The sequence below is a fragment of the Heloderma suspectum genome, chromosome 4 (genome assembly GCF_057233095.1).
Source record: "Heloderma suspectum isolate Gila_16-S chromosome 4, 16-S_ref, whole genome shotgun sequence".
NCBI classification, from domain to species: Eukaryota; Metazoa; Chordata; class Lepidosauria; order Squamata; family Helodermatidae; genus Heloderma; species Heloderma suspectum.
This window is the reverse complement of record NC_139461.1, coordinates 282730844-282749890: the sequence shown is the minus strand read 5'-3', so window position 1 is coordinate 282749890 and position 19047 is coordinate 282730844. Positions and strand designations below refer to the sequence as shown.

Here is a 19047-nt window from a genome sequence, read left to right as displayed (position 1 = left end):
AAACAGAGAGGAAGGGGAAAGTAACTGTGTTGAAGGACCTGTGATCTTTCATCTCAAAGATGCTCCCAAGCCCTGTCCTAGGCCCCTTAGGAACAACAGTAAGGAAAAGCCTCTCTCAATACAGAGATGAGGGTTTTTTTGTGATCTCAGTAGCCAGTAAGCCAATCCTGTCTCTCTTCCCAATATGTATGTCTGAACATTCTGAACTGTACAGCTATGACAAACTAAGCCATGATACAAATTTCATACATTCCCACCAGCTCCCTAATTTTCCATAATTAGCAGTTGTGTAGCTGACCCACAAATCAATTGAAATCAAAAGCTCTTGGGACATGATTCCATCAAAGCGAAGCACTCCTAAGACTTAACTGGGAGAGATTTCAGCACAGGGGTGGGGAACCTCTGTCCTGTGGGCCACGTTTGGCCCACCAGGCTGGCCACATGAATGCCTGTGGCACCTCAGGCAAGGACCCACCCCAAAGCCCTGCCCCCAAAGGATAGTGGGGAAGGGAATACCCACTCCAGTCAGTAAGCATTCCTCCAGCTGGCACCTCACTCAGGGTGGCTTCACTGGGTCAGGGCTCTCCATGATTGGGAAAGCTCACATGCAGTGAACCTGGGTTCCTGACCAAAGCACTGGTTAAAGGAGCTCCAGGTGACCCTTCAGCTGGGGTGTGGCCCTGCCCTCTGACATCGTCTGATCCATCCACCCCTACCCACAAACCATTCCCCACCCCTGTTTTGGCACACACTATCTAGTCAAAGTCCTACTGAAACCCTGGGACTTAAAATGACGTAACTGTGACTAGATTGCACCCTGATGGCTTGCGACTTGTAGCCTTCATCTTGTTAATTGACACAGATCGTTCGTTCCCCCATATTCATCTAAAAATTCACAGATGGTGACGTGAGCAAAATAACCTTTTATTATTGCACATAATCATCCAGTAGAACAACTGATGGAAATGTCTGGACAATATTACACAAATTGTTATACACTTTTGATTTTAAAATCTGTGATGAGGTGTGTTGCTGGTGGTGATGCATTTGTAGTTTTGTAAGACCTGCAAAAATTGAACAACAAAAACCTATTTCTGAAGGCATGCGAAGTTGAGGTAAACCTATTCCTGCTCCCCCTTGGAAACAAAAACCCACAAGGCTTAATCATGCGTTGCCCTGATCCAGTGGTTCCTGGGAGATGCAGGTGCACATACACATGTGCAGCTCCTCTGCCTGCAAGAGCTTTCCATTCACTGTAAAGGAGGAGGCAGCTTGTACATATGTGTGTGCAGAGATGCCCCTTCCATTGAAGTGAATGGAAAAGCTCACACATGCAGAAGCTTCCAGTGTGCATTGGAACTCACATCGAGCTCTGGATGTGATGCATTATGTTTGTGCACTATTTATCTTTGCTGTCACATTCAAACTCATCTTTGGAACAAAAAAGGGGTTGAAAACTACCTTTTCAAAAAACTGAAGGCTGAGCTTCTTGGGATTCAAGAAAGATGGCAGGGAACATGAAAGTGCTTGGGAGCCACACCCTGAATGTGAGCCACTCCTACTCTACTGAATTACTTATCGTTATTTCTTGGAGGTAGGCTTGTGGCTACCTGCATGTAAACACAGCAGTAACTACACGTTGTAGTGGCTGAAGGCTAACTATGTGTGCACAAGCCCTAAGGATCTCTTTCTCTCTCTTTTATAAGAGAAATACACGTACACACACACACACACATATACACACAGAACCTATATGGTTAGGATCCAAAGAACTGGACACAAAACAGGGGTTTGGACTTGTTGGAATTATAGCCACTGCACACCGAATGGCAACCCACATTTGAAAGTGACAGGTTTCAAAACCAGTTTATGATCTGATATGGAGTTTTAACTGTTTAAAGGAAACAAGTAAAATATATATACATAATCCACTGGATGCACACAAGCCTTTGGGCATGCTTAAAGTAGCCCTCTGGATCCCGGCCTATATATTTATATATGCCACAAAGCAAATCTATCTACTTTTCTCATCACATTGCAATAGGGTGGTCAGTTACACAATACCAAAAAGAGGACATGCGTTACCAAAAAAGAGGACAAAAGAGGACACACGATTGCACAAAAATTGCATGTGCTAATTTATAAGTATAGATGCAAATTTAGAAATAATTACTATAATTTAAATTTTAAAAACTATACATCTCACCACAGTGGGGAAGACTGTAACCAGGTAATCTGTGCACCTGTTCTGTCTACTGTTCACATGCTAATTGCTGATGGCCAACTTCCTTGTGGTTCTTTATCTTTAAACCTGACTTGAAGAGACTTCTAAACAGAGGACACCTTCAAATATAGGACTGTCCTCTGTGAATTAAGACAGAAAATGTCTGGCCACCCTCCATTGCAAAAAGCAAAGCATAACAACGAGAGCACATCATATTTGTATAAAGCAGGACTGGGGTGGGGGAAACAATCCCAGCACTTTTCAAAAGGATCAGATTTGGTGTTTCGTGATAAATAAAGGCCACGTCAGGTCTCTCAAAGAAAATCACATGCACAGTTATAAACTTAAGCAACTGGCATACTGAACTGTACACCTGGCAGCTGGATTGCCAGGAATCAGGCTGTTGAATCTCAAAAGCAAATAACAGCCTGGTTGTTATGAATATACTCTGGAGAAGAGAAAAAAGTTAAGAATAAAACACAAGCCTGATGAAACTGTTATCACCCCATGTTGTGTGGATGTTCTTCAAACACTCTCACCTATCTTTTCTGAGGACTGTTCTATTACATAGTTTCTGACAAAGGTAATGTATCTCTCCTCCTCCAATTTACAGTATAATTTGTTTATTATATAAAAAGAAAGGGGAAAGGCACAAAATATCATCACTCCTGCTTTCCTAATTCATTTTCAGCAATTTATAAATAATCTGAAAACACTATCCTTTGCATATACCTGTTGTATGTCTGTGGCACCATATTTATAAGCCATTCACCTTTTGGCATCTACAACTGGTGTCTCCTTTTAAAAACCCACTAATTCTCCAGTCTCCTTCTTTCACGTTCTTATTTTTAACCAGCTGCTGCTGTCCTACGGAGTGTTAGTGTACATAAAATTCACAGTCAGTTTTAAATAAGGCACTTTTTAGAAAGCTTTTTGAAACTTACTCAGAAGTCCATGCTTTGTTCAAAAAAAGGAAGTGGATAAAACATCCAGGCACATTTAGGGCAGATTCACACATTACATTTTTACGGTTTTGCAGATGCCAAGTCATGTGTGCATCTGAAAAGGATGGTGTGTGAAGTGGATCTCACTGCTGGTCTAACCTTTGGGGAGTAGGCAACTCCCAGCAACAAAGAGTATGCTAAGGCACTACTTAACTATTAAATGAGCACAGACATCATCTACTAGTACTTGCAGTAGGACACATTCAAAAATGCAGCCTCTAGTTTGCAGGTTTCTTAAGCTCTAAAAAAAAAATTCACTCCATCTAAATAGTACTCAGCAATATTGCAAGGGATCCGCGTATGGGGATTGCTTACAACCAGACTTCATTTAAGCACCTTTTAAACTGAAATTCATGAGACAGTAGGATAGAAGAAGACATATTTCACTGTGGATTCACTTACATCCTAGAATGGGATCTGCTATTCAAATAAATGGTTTTTGTCCGCTTAGAGTCTGGACTTCTAAACAGAATGATTTAGAATTATATAGCAGCAGGGAAAACAGCCTGACTTTTCCTAAGATTTAATTAAGTATTATCTTAGTTTGGGTGGGGAAATTAAATCCACAGCTATAACCATTATTCCTGGCTGCTGCATGATTTAGAAACATGATGTTCTTTAGGCGATCTGTAACAATGAGTCTTCCAGCGAAGCCTGACATTTTCATGGAGGAAGAGTGTGCTTCATTTTTGTTTCCGCAGTTATAGATGAATCCCTTGTTTCTTCAAACAGCAGCACAGTAGGTCACCAAAGTAATGAACCTTTAAGGGAATTCCTGTTCACAATGAATGGAAGAATGAGGAGGGGGTTGCAAAATTCAAGGCTTCTTGCTGCTAGGCAGAAGAGATCGCCCATGGTTAGGGCTAAACAGCTCACCAATTCATAAACATTGAATGAAAGTTTATGACCTCAGTGCAACCACTGAGTTCTTCTAAGCTCCTTCCACTTTAGATCGTTCTGAATGGATGGTGTTATATCCCTGACAAGGTCTATTGCCTACATCAGCAGAAACTTCTATGAGGATAAAAGTCAGAGAGAGAAAAACATTAGGGAGATGCAATGGCAACAGAAGTCATAATTACTGATATGCTAATGTTTAATGTGCCACATTTACACTGGAATCCTATGCATGTCTTCTCAGATGTCCTATCAAGTTCGATTGGTCTTACCCCCAGATAAGCGTGTATAGGATTGTAGCTGTAAAAAGCTTTGAACTGGAGAAAGCGTTACAGGATGGGAGGACTCTCCATTCTTTTATAAGGGATTAGAAGCCTACAGCCAATATTTTGGCTTGTAAATACCTAAGTATCACACACACCACTAGACTGTGAGACAATTTCCCCCTTCTTTCTCATTTTTCTCTATCCCCCACATCTCTGCCTGATCCATAATTTGGCAGTGGCAGCAGCCATCATATAGTGGAGGGAAGACTGGGCTGCCCTCTTCTCCATCATGAACCCGGAAAAAGAAATGAGGAAATGTGTAGAGTTCTTGTTTGTGTGATTCCCAGCCATCATCCCATCGAAAGAGAGAAATTGCATGAACCTGTTGGGGAGGAAACCCCAGTTTACTAAGTCTTCAGAGGGGATGGCAGAGGAGAGGAAGCAGCTGCCTCTGCCACCAACATATGAACTGGGGCAGCTCCATTTCTCTTGCTTTGCTGACACGTGCACTCTCCTTCTGTAAGGTATGTCAAAAGAGGGCTTCCTGTGGCAAGGATCCAGCCCTTACCTCCTGCACCAAGTATCAAAACAACAGGGCACCCAAAGCTGTTGTATGATTCGTCACCCTTACCTGAGCAGCTCATCATGTCAGGAAATGCACAAATAAGATGGAAAGGCCAATGTTCAATAAGATGACCATGCAGATGATTATTGTGTTAGGTCCCTAAGAAAAAAAGGACAATATTATCTACTGTCGTTTGTTTTAGAGACACAGAATAAAAATTTCCTTACAAGATTGGCTTACGGAAAAACCACAGACTTTTTTTTTTTTATTTTACACAGACATGGCTGCATTCACACATAAAGCTAAACCATGGTTTAGCGTTCATAAGCCACAGCAAGCCTTGGGTTCATGCACTCCCCCTTCCCCTTCCAGTGTGGCTACAAAGTGGAGTTCAGAAGCTTTTGCTTCCATTTTAGACTAAATGCAGCTTGTCATGATGTCTGATCCCTGGGCAAGCTAAAGTTAGGCCAGCACTCTGTTTCACACAGATGTGCAGCACGACATGAAGGCAACAGCTTGCCCACACTGTTGCCCTCAGCAACTGGTATCAGTGGCATACTTACTGCCTCTGAACATTAGACGTTCAATACAGGGATAGTGGCTAATAACAATCAATAATCTACCTTCCTCCATACATGTGTTTAATCCCCTTTAAAGCCATCTAAGGTAGTATCGAAAGCCAGCAGTGAATTCTGTGGCAGCAAATTCCATAAAGTAATTAAGCACTGTGTGAAGAAGTACGTTCCTGTGTTGGTCTTGCACCTACGGCCAATCCATTCCATTGGGCGAGTCACAAGTCTTAGTATCATGAAATTGTGTGTTGGGGGGGCAGACTATTTATTATTACATTTATATCCTGCTTTTTTCACCTTGCAAGGAAGCCAAGGTGGCTTACATGGTCCTACTCCTCTCCATTTTATCCTCACAACAACCCAGTGGGGTAGGTTAGGTTGAGAGTCAGCGACAGGCCCAAAGTTACCCAATGAGCTTCATGGCTGAGTGGGGACTAGAACCCAGATCTCCTGAGTCCTAGTCCAGCACTCTAACCACTACACCACACTGACTTCTCTCTATCCCAGCTTTTCCCCTCCAGATGTGATGAACTATGGTTCCCATCATAGACTTCTCTCTATCCCAGCTTTTCCCCTCCAGATGTGATGAACTATGGTTCCCATCATTCCCAGCCAGCATGGGAAGCTGCAGTCTAACCTATCTGGAGGGCACCAGGTTGGGGAAGGCTGCTCTACCTACTTTCACCACACCATGCATAATCATAATCTCTCATGTCCCCGTGCCCTTCAGCAGTCTTTTTTCTAAACTCAAAATCCCCAAATGCTTTAACTTTTCTTCATAAGGAAGGTGTGCCCATCTCCTTGATCAATTTGGTTGCTTTTTTCTGCAGGCTCTGCCTGGCCTATGAAATGCTTTTTGAGATGAGGCAATCAGAACTGTACACAGTTATTCCAAATGTGGCTGTGCCATAGATTCACGTAAGGCATTTGAAACACCGACTGAAAGCAGACCAGTTATAAGAGCTCTGTGAACATGACACACTAAGGCTACATCAGCTATGAAATACCATGTCAAAATACAAGCGACTGCTGATTGTATAAGAAAGCCTATCTAGCCTACCCTAGCAAACAGGTCTCAAAAGTTTACCAAAATGCATATCTATTAAACCGTTCTCCTGTCTTCACCCTATGAACAGAAATCCAAACCATTTTAGCATACATTCAAGCTAAGCAGTAATTGGATTCATTGTTAGGGGTGAGAGATTTACACAGTAGCATTAAGCAGTCACAGTAAGGAGCTCTGAAGAGTCTATCAATGGAGCCTCTGCTTTAAAAAAAGAAAGAAAGAACAACGCCCCATTAAATTCAACACACTACCCATTTATCAAGCAAACCATTCAGCCACAAATCTAAATGTAATAATACATACACAGATTAGGGGCACTGTGCACAGCAGCCATAAGCTCAAAATATGTTGGCTGGTGGTGGTTAAGATAGAGCAAAGTCCCCAGTTACACCCCTAGAAATCTCTGCAGGTGAAGGTTCCGAGATGGGGCATTCTGGGGGTAGGGCAGAAGCGGCATTGGATCTGCTGGATCAAAAGACCCTTTGTTCCCCTGAGAGGCCCAGTGATAAGAACCATCAACTACACTAGCCTGGGACTAATGTAGTGAATCCCCCTTCCTCATTAGTTTCAATGGGGGAGGGCTTTTTTCAAGTTCACCTGGGGGGAGAAGAAGAGGCCCGCCTCCCACCCTGGCCAGTTCGAGCTGGCAGGGTTTTGGAAATGATCCACCACTTCGCTCCACCTCTTAGGATTGCTTTCTTAGATCCAGTTTGGTGGAACTGATGACTACCTCTTTCAAGATCCTACTCAAAGCTGTTATTAGAGCTAAACCCTGGAGAGAAAATACAAATGAAGATCCCATGGTCAGTACTCTCTTCTTTGGATACATTAGGATTGTTGTGATGGTGATGGCATATCTTTCACAAAGCTACACAGCAAGTGCAGCTGGGGACCTACTCACATGTCCCAGACATTGGGTTGAACAGGTAAGAACCACGTACATGATTGCTCCACCATGGATCATATGTTTTTCAGTTCGAGCGGATATCTGATGCTGCTAATGACTCACTTTGGAAACCATTGTGGTGGCACATTAAAATGTCTGCCTTTGTTTAAACTCTCTCTCTCTCTCTCTCTCTCTCTCTCTCTCTCTCTCTTTGCCCTGTGGTCAGACTCACCACATATTCAAGCAACCCAGATTGTGTGAATCAGACAATAGATAGAACCCAAGCACTATTGATCATCATTGCTAAGAGAGAGTTTACACAAGTACGATAACCACTTGATGACTGCCACCTCAAACAATAACTTGCATGTATGAATAAGCCATCCCAGATAGTACTTTCATATCACCTCACATCACCAAAAAGGAGGCAATCAATGCTTGTGTAAACCAGCCCTAAGGATTAATGTGCCAGCAAAAAAAATCAGTTTTAAAAAAATCAAGCCCTGACTCAACTGGGTCAAAGTGATCAATGCTACATCAGGGGATGGATGAAAGTACCCTCAACCTGTTCTGCAATCCAGGAATGTTCAGTCTAATAGTATGTCAATGCAGTTAGCATTTTAGTGCCCTGGTGGTACTAAGAGTATAAGGGTGCAATCCTATCTATGTACTTTTTGACAGAAAAAAAGTCCTACAACCCCCAGCATCACTCAGCCGGGATTGCAGTGTTGTAGGCCCTTTTCTTTCTAAACATACATACGATTATGCTCCAAGTAGCAGATAGATCCATGGAAAAAATCTCCATCAACATTTCCTACACCAAAAAGTTCCAATCCATCAAGCAGACTTCGCAGCAAAAACCCTTTTCTGATACTGCATCCAGCTTAATTTAAGGAGGAGGGCTGGGATAAGAGATGAGAAATATACACACCCCATCAAACTATTATCACATGCACGCTTCTTAGGATTTAACTACCTACTAATCATTACCTAGCTGTGCCTGATGGCACCTACTGACCTAAGGTAAAATGCCAGTTCCCAGTACTCAGTACTTGACAGCCCTTTATCTGATGATAGAACACATAAAACTCACTTGACACAGAAATACTGTGGTTTTATAAAATATATATTTTTGCACCAAGGCAGTGTGCCAATTTAGTCTCCCAGATCAGATGTGGAAATATTGTGCATGAGCCTCAGTTTTTCCATATGAAAACAATGAGGCACAACTGTCATCAGTAAATAAATGGGAAATTTAGAATGTGGCTCTCAGTTTATTGTTCTCCTACCTGCCCGCCGCCACTAAAAAAAAAAACCCTATCCCCTCCACTGTGGGCAGTCCAACATCACCTCTTCATGTTCTTCCACCTCCTTTGCTGCTGCTTCTGGCAGAGGAACTTTTTTTACCACAGCCTTGGGCTCAATTTTGGCCGCCACCTTAGTTTCAGTCTTCCGTTCAGGCTTGCCTTCGATTGCTGCTTCTGCTTTCTCTTCTACTTTGGGTTCAGGGGGAGGGTGTTGTTTGGGCTCCTGCTTAGGTTCTGCTTTGAGCGTTTTTTTCTCTTCATGAGCTGGTTCATGCTGGGAGACAGGTGTACCTCCCCTCTTTGGTAGCTCCACCTTCGGTTCAATAGCATTCACATCAGCTTTTGGCTCTGGGGAACTTGGCTTAGCAGGCAATTTGGAGTCAGGGAATGATTCTTCCTCATAGTCTAATGGGGGAGTAACCGGGGAGGTCCTCACAGCATAACTGTGATAGCCCTCAAATAATGCAACATCACCTTCCTGATGTATCCTCTGAAGGGGTTTGATCCCCATCTGCTCAGCAGCAATCCTCACATGGCTATGTCGGCTGGGGCTCCGGGAAGCAGGTCTGCTGGTACCAGCCAACTTCTCTGCTGGTGCCAAAAGAGCATTAGAAGGTGTGTTGGGCCTACTTCCTGTGTTACTCCCATCCTTGGTGTGATCTCCGTTCCAGGTCCCAGGGCCATGAAAACTATTTTTCTGGGAACCCTGCTTAGCACGCTTGGCCTCAGGTGGTGTTCCAGCTGGTGATGGAGTTCGAGCTGGACTTTCCTTGGGTTTGGTGGAATCTTGTTCATCAGCCTGAGGACTTTCAGGAGATGTTAGCTGAGGGGGCTCTTCCACAGGTGGTGCCTCTTCTTCCATATTGTCAGTATTCTCTTCATTTTCCATGAGTTCCTGGAGCAGCCTCCTCTTCAAGTATTCAGGGCCTAGGAAACAAAATAAGTGGTTTGGAGTATTATGAATATGCAGTCAACCAACATGAAGTTCCTGTAGAATGAGAAGGCATAAATCTAGGGCATACATTTTTGGACTCCCACATGAAAGACATGGGTTCCATCCCAACTCAGCACCGATGGATGGATGGAGCTTTCCAAAGTAACACATTGCTAAAAGCACTTTTACCCTCCAGTATAGAACGTCTGACTGTTATACATGAAACGTAGGTCAAACTCATTTGAAAACTGAACATCAGTTAATATGGATTTTAGTCAGTTCATTAAGATGGAGCTATTATTTGACTTGTATAAGGGGGAAAGGTATTTCTATCCATAGGGTCAATTGTAAAGGCACCCTAAGTGGGAATCTCTTTGCAGCCACAATTCCTCATCTGTGAATAGGTATAAGTCTGTTTCCCGCCTCCCAGCTGAGCAGAGCAGAGCAGAGCAAGCTGCTCCAGCTGGTCCAGGGACTACAGAAGCAGGCAAGCTCCCAGAGAGCGAGCGAACAGGGGGAGCAAACAGGAGTTGGCCAGGGGAGTTGCAGTGGTTGAAGAGACAAAGGAGACAAAGGAGACAGAGGCTAAGAGGTAAGTGGGCTGCAGGAAGCCCAGGAGGCTGCCCTTTAACCTTCTGATTAGCTGTGAGCTCACCAGGTGCTTCTGAGAGCTCCAACTGAATTGGAGGGGTGTGGTCTGAGTACTCCCAGCAGCTGACTGGGCGGGAAGCTTCAGTCTGTTTCCCGCCTCCCAGCTGAGCAGAGCAGAGCAGAGCAGAGCAGAGCAGAGAAAGCTGCTCCAGCGGGTCCAGGGCCTACAGAAGCAGGCAAGCTCCCAGAGAGCGAGCGACCAGAGCGAGTGAACAGGGGGAGCAAACAGGAGTTGGCATGGGGAGGTCAAGGGGGAGGTCAAGGGGGAGGCCCCTAACATTTTTTTATTATTATTTTTTTAACTAACTTTTTTCCATTTATTTGTCTTGTAACACATGCTTTCACACCAGTGGGACTCTGCTTTTAACCTCTACTGAGTAGAGGAGCAGGCACAGGCTAGTCTAGAACAATCACAAAGCTAGACACAAAAAGGGAAAAGAGGCTATGGAAGGACAAGACTCTCCAGTGGTGGTGACCTGCAAGGTGTGTGCAATGTTTCTTCTCTTGCCTGAGAACAACATGGCCTACACCTGCAACAAGTGCAAATTGATCATGCTGCTGGAAGAAAAAGTAAGTGGACTGGAGCGGCGACTGTCGACCCTCCGGGGAATAAGAGAACACGAAGAGTTCTTGGACAGAATGGGGGAACTACAGCAGCAAAGGGAAGACCAGAAGCTTGAAGAGCAACAGCAAGATCAGGCAGTGGGAAATGCTGAGGAGAAGAAAAATGGAGTAGAGGATACTCCTTGGAAAAGGGTGACAGTTAGGAGAAGAAGAACTAGACGCCACTCTGCACCAGTGGAAGCAGTGGAGCTGTGGAACCGATTCCAGGGACTTGCGGATGAGACTGGAGGACAGCCTGCAGAGGAAGAATCACAGGGGAACCTGCATGAGAGTGAGCAAGAGGCTGAAGGTCAGTCAAACAGAGGCGATAAAACCCAGGCCTACAAGAAGAAGAAGAGATGAGTGGTAGTAGTGGGAGACTCCTTGCTGCATGGGATCGAGACCCAAGTATGTCGCGAAGACCCGTGGACTCGCCAGGTATGTTGTCTTCCAGGAGGACAGATTAGAGACGTGACTGAAAGGTTGCCTGCACTTATAAAGCCCACTGACAGGTATCCCTTTCTTCTCATCCATGTGGGAACAAATGATACCGCCAAGCGGAGCTACGAAGAGATCACATCAGACTTTGAAGCTTTGGGAAGGAAACTCAAGAACTTTGGGACCCAGATAGTTTTCTCATCCATCCTTCCAGTAGTTAGAAGAGGGATAGAAAGGGAACGAAAAATACTGCGGGTGAATGACTGGCTATGAAGGTGGTGCCGACGAGAGAGATTTGGATTCTGGGGCCACGGGATATACTTCCTGGAAGATGGGCTGCTGGCTAGGGACGGGTTGCACCTCACAAAGGATGGGAAGAATGTGTTTGGCCACAGCATGAAGAACTTCATCAGGAGGGCTTTAAACTGAATCCTACGGGGAAGGGAGATGTAATGTTGGGGGTAACAATGGACGTAGGCGCATGCACTGCAACGGAGAGAACAGCTCTGATAGCGCCCAATAATAGTCTTCAGACACATGTAGGAAGAAAGCCAGACTATGAAGCACATGGTCTTCAATGTCTATATACTAATGCCCAGAGTATGGGAAACAAACAGAACGAACTTGAACTCTTAAGACAAGAGGGAAATTATGACCTGATAGGTATAACTGAGACTTGGTGGGATGACTCTCATGACTGGAATACAGCAATTGAAGGATATAACTGGTTCAAAAAGAACAGGAGGAACAGAAAGGGAGGTGGGGTTGCACTGTATGTGAAAAATACATATCTCTGCACAGAAATACAGGAGGAGGAGCTTGGTAGCCCCATCAAGAGCATCTGGATCAAAATAAATGGAGCAAAGAATAAAAGGAACCTGGTGGTCGGAGTCTACTACTGGCCACCCAATCAAGGAGAAAACAAGGATGAAACTTTTGAAAAGCAAATAGCCAATGTTTTAAGGAAGCATGATGTAGTAGTAATGGGGGACTTCAATTTCCCCGATATTTGTTGGGAGACAAATTCTGCAAAACATGGCCCCTCCAGGAAATTCCTGACTTGTGTGGCGGATAACTTCCTCCTACAGAAAGTAGAGGAAGGAACTAGAGGATGGGCTATCCTTGACTTGATCCTCCTAACCAACAGAGATGACTTAGTGGATAAAGTAGCAGTTACAGGAACTCTGGGGGAAAGCGACCATGTTGTACTTGAGTTCTTGGTTCTAAGGGAAACAAAAGCTGAGTGTAGTCAAACGCATACCCTGGATTTTAGGAAAGCTGATTTTAATAAACTCAGAACAATGATCAGTAAGGTCCCATGGCAAGCGACGCTAACGAGAAAAGGAGTCCAAGATGGGTGGGAGCTTTTAAAAAAGGAAATTCTAAAGGCACAATCAAACAATTCCAACAAGAAGAAAAGGTGGAAGACAACAGAAGAAGCCAATGTGGCTTCACAAAAAGCTAAGGGATGACCTGAAAACAAAAAAGGACACATATAGGAAGTGGAAAGAAGGCCAAGTAACAAAGGAAGAGTACAGGCAGATAGCACAGAATTGCAGGGATGGCGTCAGGAAGGCTAAAGCTGAGAATGAGCTGAGGTTAGCAAGGGATGGTAAAAACAACAAAAAGGCTTTCTTCAGCTACGTGCATAGTAAAAGGCAGAGGAAAGAAATGGTGGTTCAGCTATTAAATAAGGATGGCAAAACGATAACAGATGACAAAGAAAAGGCAGAGGTGCTCAATTCCTACTTTGGCTCAGGCTTCTCCCAAAAGAGGGTCTATGACCCCCCTGGCAAAGGCGAAGTACAGGCTGAAGGGGCAGGATTGCAGCTTGAGATCGATAGGCATATGGTCAAGGAACACCTAATTACTTTGAATGAGTTCAAATCTCCAGGGCCAGATGAACTGCATCCGAAAGTAATAAAGGAACTGGCAGAAGAACTCTCAGAACCGCTGTCTATTCTCTTTGAGAAATCATGGAGCACGGGGGAAGTGCCAGATGACTGGAGGAGGGCTAATGTTGTCCCTATCTTCATAAAGGGTAAAAAGGAGGAACCTGGGAACTACAGACCAGTCAGTCTGACATCAATCCCTGGGAAAATTCTGGAGCAGATGATAAAGGAATCCATCTGGAAGCACCTTGACAACAATGCCATGATTACTCGAAGCCAACATGGATTTGTCAAAAACAAGTCCTGCCAGACAAATCTGATCTCATTTTTTGATCAAGTAACCTCCCTTGTAGACCATGGGAATGCTGTAGCCATCATATACCTCGACTTCAGCAAAGCTTTCGACAAAGTGCCCCATGATATCCTGATGAGCAAACTAGCTCAAAGTGGGCTAGATGAAACAACGATCCGGTGGATCCACAGTTGGCTACAGAATCGGACTCAAAGAGTTCTTATCAATGGGACCTTCTCAAACTGGCAAGAGGTAACGAGTGGGGTACCGCAGGGCTCAGTCCTGGGCCCAGTGCTCTTCAACATTTTTATGAATGACTTGGAGGAGGAGGTGCAGGGAATGCTGATCAAATTTGGAGATGACACCAAATTGGGCGGGATAGCTAATACTTTGGAAGACATAAACAAAATTCAAAGTGATCTGGATAGACTGGAGCACTGGGCAGAAAACAACAGAATGACATTGAATAGGGATAAATGCCAAGTTCTGCACCTAGGAAAAAGAAACCAAATGCACAGTTACAAGATGGGGGATACGTGGCTCAACCACACTACAAGCGAGAAGGATCTTGGAATTGTTGTCAATCACAAGCTGAATATGAGCCAACAATGTGATGTGGCTGCAAAAAAGGCCAATGCTCTTTTGGGCTGCATTCATAGAAGCATAGCTTCCAAATCCCGGGAAGTACTAGTTCCCCTCTACTCAGCACTGGTTAGGCCTCATCTGGAGTACTGTGTCCAGTTCTGGGCACCACACTTTAAGAAGGATGCAGACAAACTGGAGAGGGTTCAGAGGAGGGCAACAAAGATGATCAGGGGACTGGAAACAAAGCCCTATGAAGAGAGACTGAAAGAACTGGGCATGTTTAGCCTTGAGAAGAGAAGACTGAGGGGAGATATGATAGCACTCTTCAAGTACTTGAAAGGTTGTCACAGAGAAGAAGGCCAGGATCTCTTCTTGATCATCCCAGAGTGCAGGACATGGAATAATGGGCTCAAGTTACAGGAAGCCAGATTCCGGCTGAACATCAGGAAAAACTTCCTGACTGTTAGAGCAATACGACAATGGAACCAATTACCTGGGGAGGTGGTGGGCTCTCCCACACTGGAGGCCTTCAAGAAGAGGCTGGACAGCCATTTGTCAGGGATGCTCTGACTTGGATTCCTGCATTGAGCAGGGGGTTGGACTCAATGGCCTTGTAGGCCCCTTCCAACCCTACTATTCTATGATTCTATGATTCTATGATTCTACCAGTAGTAAGCCCCCTCATAGTGATGTTGTTACCTGATTTACACAAGGACATGAAAATCCCTACTGTAGAAATTAAGGGTATGTATCTAAATAAAAAAAATGGCTCTTTCCCCCATTGTTTTTGTGTGGATCAAACCATTAAGTCATTAAGGATGCAATCCTATGCATGTTTAGACAGAAAAAAGTCCTACAACTCCCAGCTTTCCCCAGCCAGCCAAATTTTAGACTTCTTTCTGTATAAACATGCATAGGATTGCACCCTAAGATAATTTTACAACCTCTGAAGTGAAGAACGAAAAGGACTGTTTATTATTTTTGTTAATTTCATTCTTTATGATATTGCAAATATTGTCTTAATTTCAAATTTCAATCCCCCTTTCCTTCAAAAATGGTCCTTCTGAGACCTTAATATTCTCTCGCTTAGGTCCAAACTACCCATTACTGACGGAATAATTGTGATCGGACCTCCCAACGTTTTCTTTTTTATACAGAAATGCAGCTACAGGGAGTCTGTCAACACGCTCATAGCACAGTCAGAGAAGGGGTATGTGTGCTTTTCCCTTCCCCTCATAATGGTTTCCTGATCTAAATAGCTCCTCCCACAAGCTGCTGCTAACAGCAGCTAGGTTAGGAAACTGTCACAGAGGTGAGGAGAAAGGATTAAACCCTCTCCCCCTGCCACTGTGACAAGCAATTTGGCGGCTCCCTGCTTTTAGCAAAAAGGAAAACACTGGGAGATCCAGCCACAGATCTTGCACATAATGGGCAGTTTGCCCCTTTAATTGTTGCTTTTGCCTGAAATGCACTTTCACAGCTCAGGTTACTGAAGGGAAAGCCCTTTATGATCAGCCATAACACTAACAATGCAATATGAACAAAGATCCCAACATTTGTTTCCTTCATTGTTCACCAAGCCTGTTAACAGGGGACCAGGGTTGCACGCCTCCTGCAGTATGGATGTCAGTGGCAGCTCCAACTACCTGACCACTGCACATTCAGCAATGGCTTGAGGGAGAGTCTACACACATCTCCTCCACACACTGGGGTCCTGATCTATTTCAGGCTCCCCATGTCTGCAATTTATAGTGTCAAATAGTGATCCATTAAAGCAATTGCATCCCTATTTGGTACTATAAATTCCAGGCGTGGAGGGTGTAACCCAAATAGGGACTGCAATGTGTGTGTGTGTGTGTGGGGGGACAGGATTAAAGCCCCACACACATGAGAGTCCCAATCTAGATTGGGGGCCCTGCACTTACACTGGAGTAAAAAAACACAAATGTCTGTTTATTTAACATAAGGGCTGCTTTGGCCTTGTGACAGAATCTTGGGGACAGGGCAGTTAGATGTGTTGATTGTTACAATGGAACTGCTTGGTGAAGGGAATTCTCCATGTTAAAACCAGTCCTTTTAAATCAGTCTCCCAATAGCAAATTGAGGAATAGCAGGAGTCCTGGAGCCTAACAAGCCATTTTTGCCTAACCAAATCCTTGTACGTCTGTACAAGGATGCAGGTTTAGCGTAAAGGGATGGTTAATGGGGAGGGGAGAAATAATGCAGAGGTCTGTCTTTGGAGTAAAGAGAGCTGTCAGATGTGTGCATTGCCACTAATAAGGTCACCACCTGTGACACTAAGATCCTGTTGAAAACACTGGAGCAGTTGACCTGTCTCTATTAAGCAAGGTGACTTCTGGATTCAGATTTCACTCTATCCTCATCTGACTGGGTTGCGTCCTCAGTGGTCTCCTAGCAGCAGTGCAATGGACAACATTATTATTTATTTGTGTTGGTAAACCTTAGTCCAGTGCAAAAAGTAGGCAGCAAATTCCCTGTTGCTCCCTACTGCTCAAAGAAACCTGTTTATGAACTGTAGCAATGAGTCTTAATTAGCTCCCAAGGATTTGTGAGGGAAGCTGAGGAGGTAGGAAGCACTGAAACTGACAGAAGCAGAGAGAAGGTCTTTTAACACATGAAGCTGACTGAAAAGTAACTGGAGCTCCAGACTGAGGCTGTCCTCCTGACTGCCCCGGTAACATGAGGCCAACACCTGGCAGAGGAAATTGGGGTGGAGTTTGGTAAGAGAAAGGCCTGTAACACATTAAGCTGATTGAAGGGTGACCAGAGGCCTGCAATTGTGTTCAGCCTGAACAAGGTAGGCAAAACTTGTGAGTAGGCCACCCCCGTTGAAACCACTGGATCAAGAGTGCAGGTGGCAAATAACTTGTGATAAGCACAAACACAGGTGAGACTCTACTTTAGGACTTAGTGGTGATGGAATCTTACTTCTCATGGGGGAAAAAACCCATACTTCTCATTGCAATTGTGTCTGCACAATGTCAGTCAGCAGAGCTTTCTCCAAATGGAAAGCCTGCTCTCCGTAGGACTGGGAGATCAGATGGAACCCTCAAAGGCTTGCTGTGATGGGTTTGCATTACATTTTGCAGACAAAATCCCTTGCATTCTTTCTGATTTGGATGCCATTGTTTTATTTATTTATTTATTGCATTTATATCCCGCCTTTTTTCCTCTTGCAAGGAACCCAAGGCGGCTTACATTATCCTCCTCCTCTCCATTTTATCCTCACAACAACAACCCTGTGAGGTAGGTTGGGCTGAGAGTCTGTGACTGGCTCAAAGTCACCCAGTGAGCTTCCATGGCTGAGTGGGGACTAGAACGCGGATCTCCAGGCTCCCAGTCCAACACTCTAGCCACTACACCACACTGGCTCTCTCACACTGGTTTTGACAGATTCAGAGATAAATGTGGCCAGGGTTCTGTCTAGTCATGTTGTTTTTGATAGGTCACAGTGTGTGCAGCCTGATGATGTGGACAAGTTACTTGATGATTTTACACCCACCAATTGCAATTTTGATCCATGCCCGTCCTGGATATTAAGATCTGCCAGGTCTGGGCTTACCATCTGGACCTCAGAGGTGGCTAATGCCTCTTTGAGGGAGGATGTGGTTCCCACTGTGCTTAAGGAGGCAGCAGTTAAGCCATTGTTAAAAACCCAAATTGGATCCCTTATTCTGGATTATAGGGGGAAGGGGGGGGGCAAAGCAACTTCCAAGGGCCACTTGAGGTCCGCAAGTTACCCACCCCGTTTTAAATTATGCCCTTTTTTATTTTATAAATGTGAGTTTGATTGCTGTTCTTTTAAATGTTTAGGCTGCTGTCTTAATTGCATTTTCTATGTTATTGTTTTAAATGTTTACTTTGTGAAATGCCACAAGGAGGCTCTGCCTTGAAAGGCAGTATAAAGGTATTTCAAATAAATAATTCTCCATTAAGGTCAAGGTGTTTTCACACATGACATTTAAGGGTGCAATCCTATGCATGTTTAGACAGAAAAAAGACCTACAACTCGCAGCATTCTGGAGATGTAGAACTTTTTTCTGTCTAAATATGCAAATAATAGTATTGCAGTCTAAATCAGTCTATAATACGAACATAAAACTTGCGTTGACTATAATGTTCATTCAATTTCTTTCCCACATTCTGACCTACATTAACAACATTTACATGTGGCACAGATAATCTGAGAGACTAAAAATAAAGGCACATTTTACTATCTTGTGGTGAAATTGTTTAACTCTTCTGAATTATAGTGGTATATACATTTATAATATACACTTCATACAATTTCCAGTTGTATTTCCCACTTGCCAGAGTGGGAATGCACATGCATTCATATCATTGTGTTTGTTTGTTTATTTATTTTAAAAGGGGAGAACATGAACTAGATGATGTCACAAATATGGCTACTAGCCCTACAGCAAGGCTACCCATATCCACATGTATTATGAGTAAAATCACAGTGTGCCACAAACCTACATTGGGTTAGCACTGCTCTGAGATTTTCTTTAGCACTAAGACTTCATTGTGTTTTCTTCTATTATATGAATATGTCCTGGGAAAACATGTCCTACAATAAACTCATTAGCATTCAAAGCACAGTTTTATAATGGGATGATAAAAAAGTGGAACTGTTTTATTTATTAGCATAACCTAAACAAACCCCTGTGACTCAACTGCTGAAACACAAAACAAACCTATTTAAAAATGTAGTTGTGCCACTGTAATTATCTCAACTGACAGATTTATAAGAGCTCTGATCAAAACCATGTCACAGTTTTGTTCACTTTTTATGACAGCTGCAGAAAACAGAATTGCTTTCTGCCTTCATAAATCAACTTTGA

At 43.8% G+C, this 19047-nt stretch overlaps 1 protein-coding gene across 1 annotated transcript in view; it reads right to left on the bottom strand.

Annotated features, from left to right (window-relative positions):
* Positions 1-904: 904 nt before the first annotated feature.
* JPH2 (junctophilin 2) overlaps positions 905-19047 on the bottom strand; it is a 115786-nt gene continuing 97643 nt past the window's right edge. The window contains exons 4-6 of the mRNA XM_084854011.1: positions 8831-9714; positions 5023-5115; positions 905-4242 (exon numbers count right to left, since the gene is read on the bottom strand). Of these exons, the coding sequence (XP_084710137.1) occupies positions 5035-5115; positions 8831-9714 (965 nt within the window). The 3' untranslated portion in view covers positions 905-4242; positions 5023-5034. The remainder of the gene's footprint in view (positions 4243-5022; positions 5116-8830; positions 9715-19047) is intronic.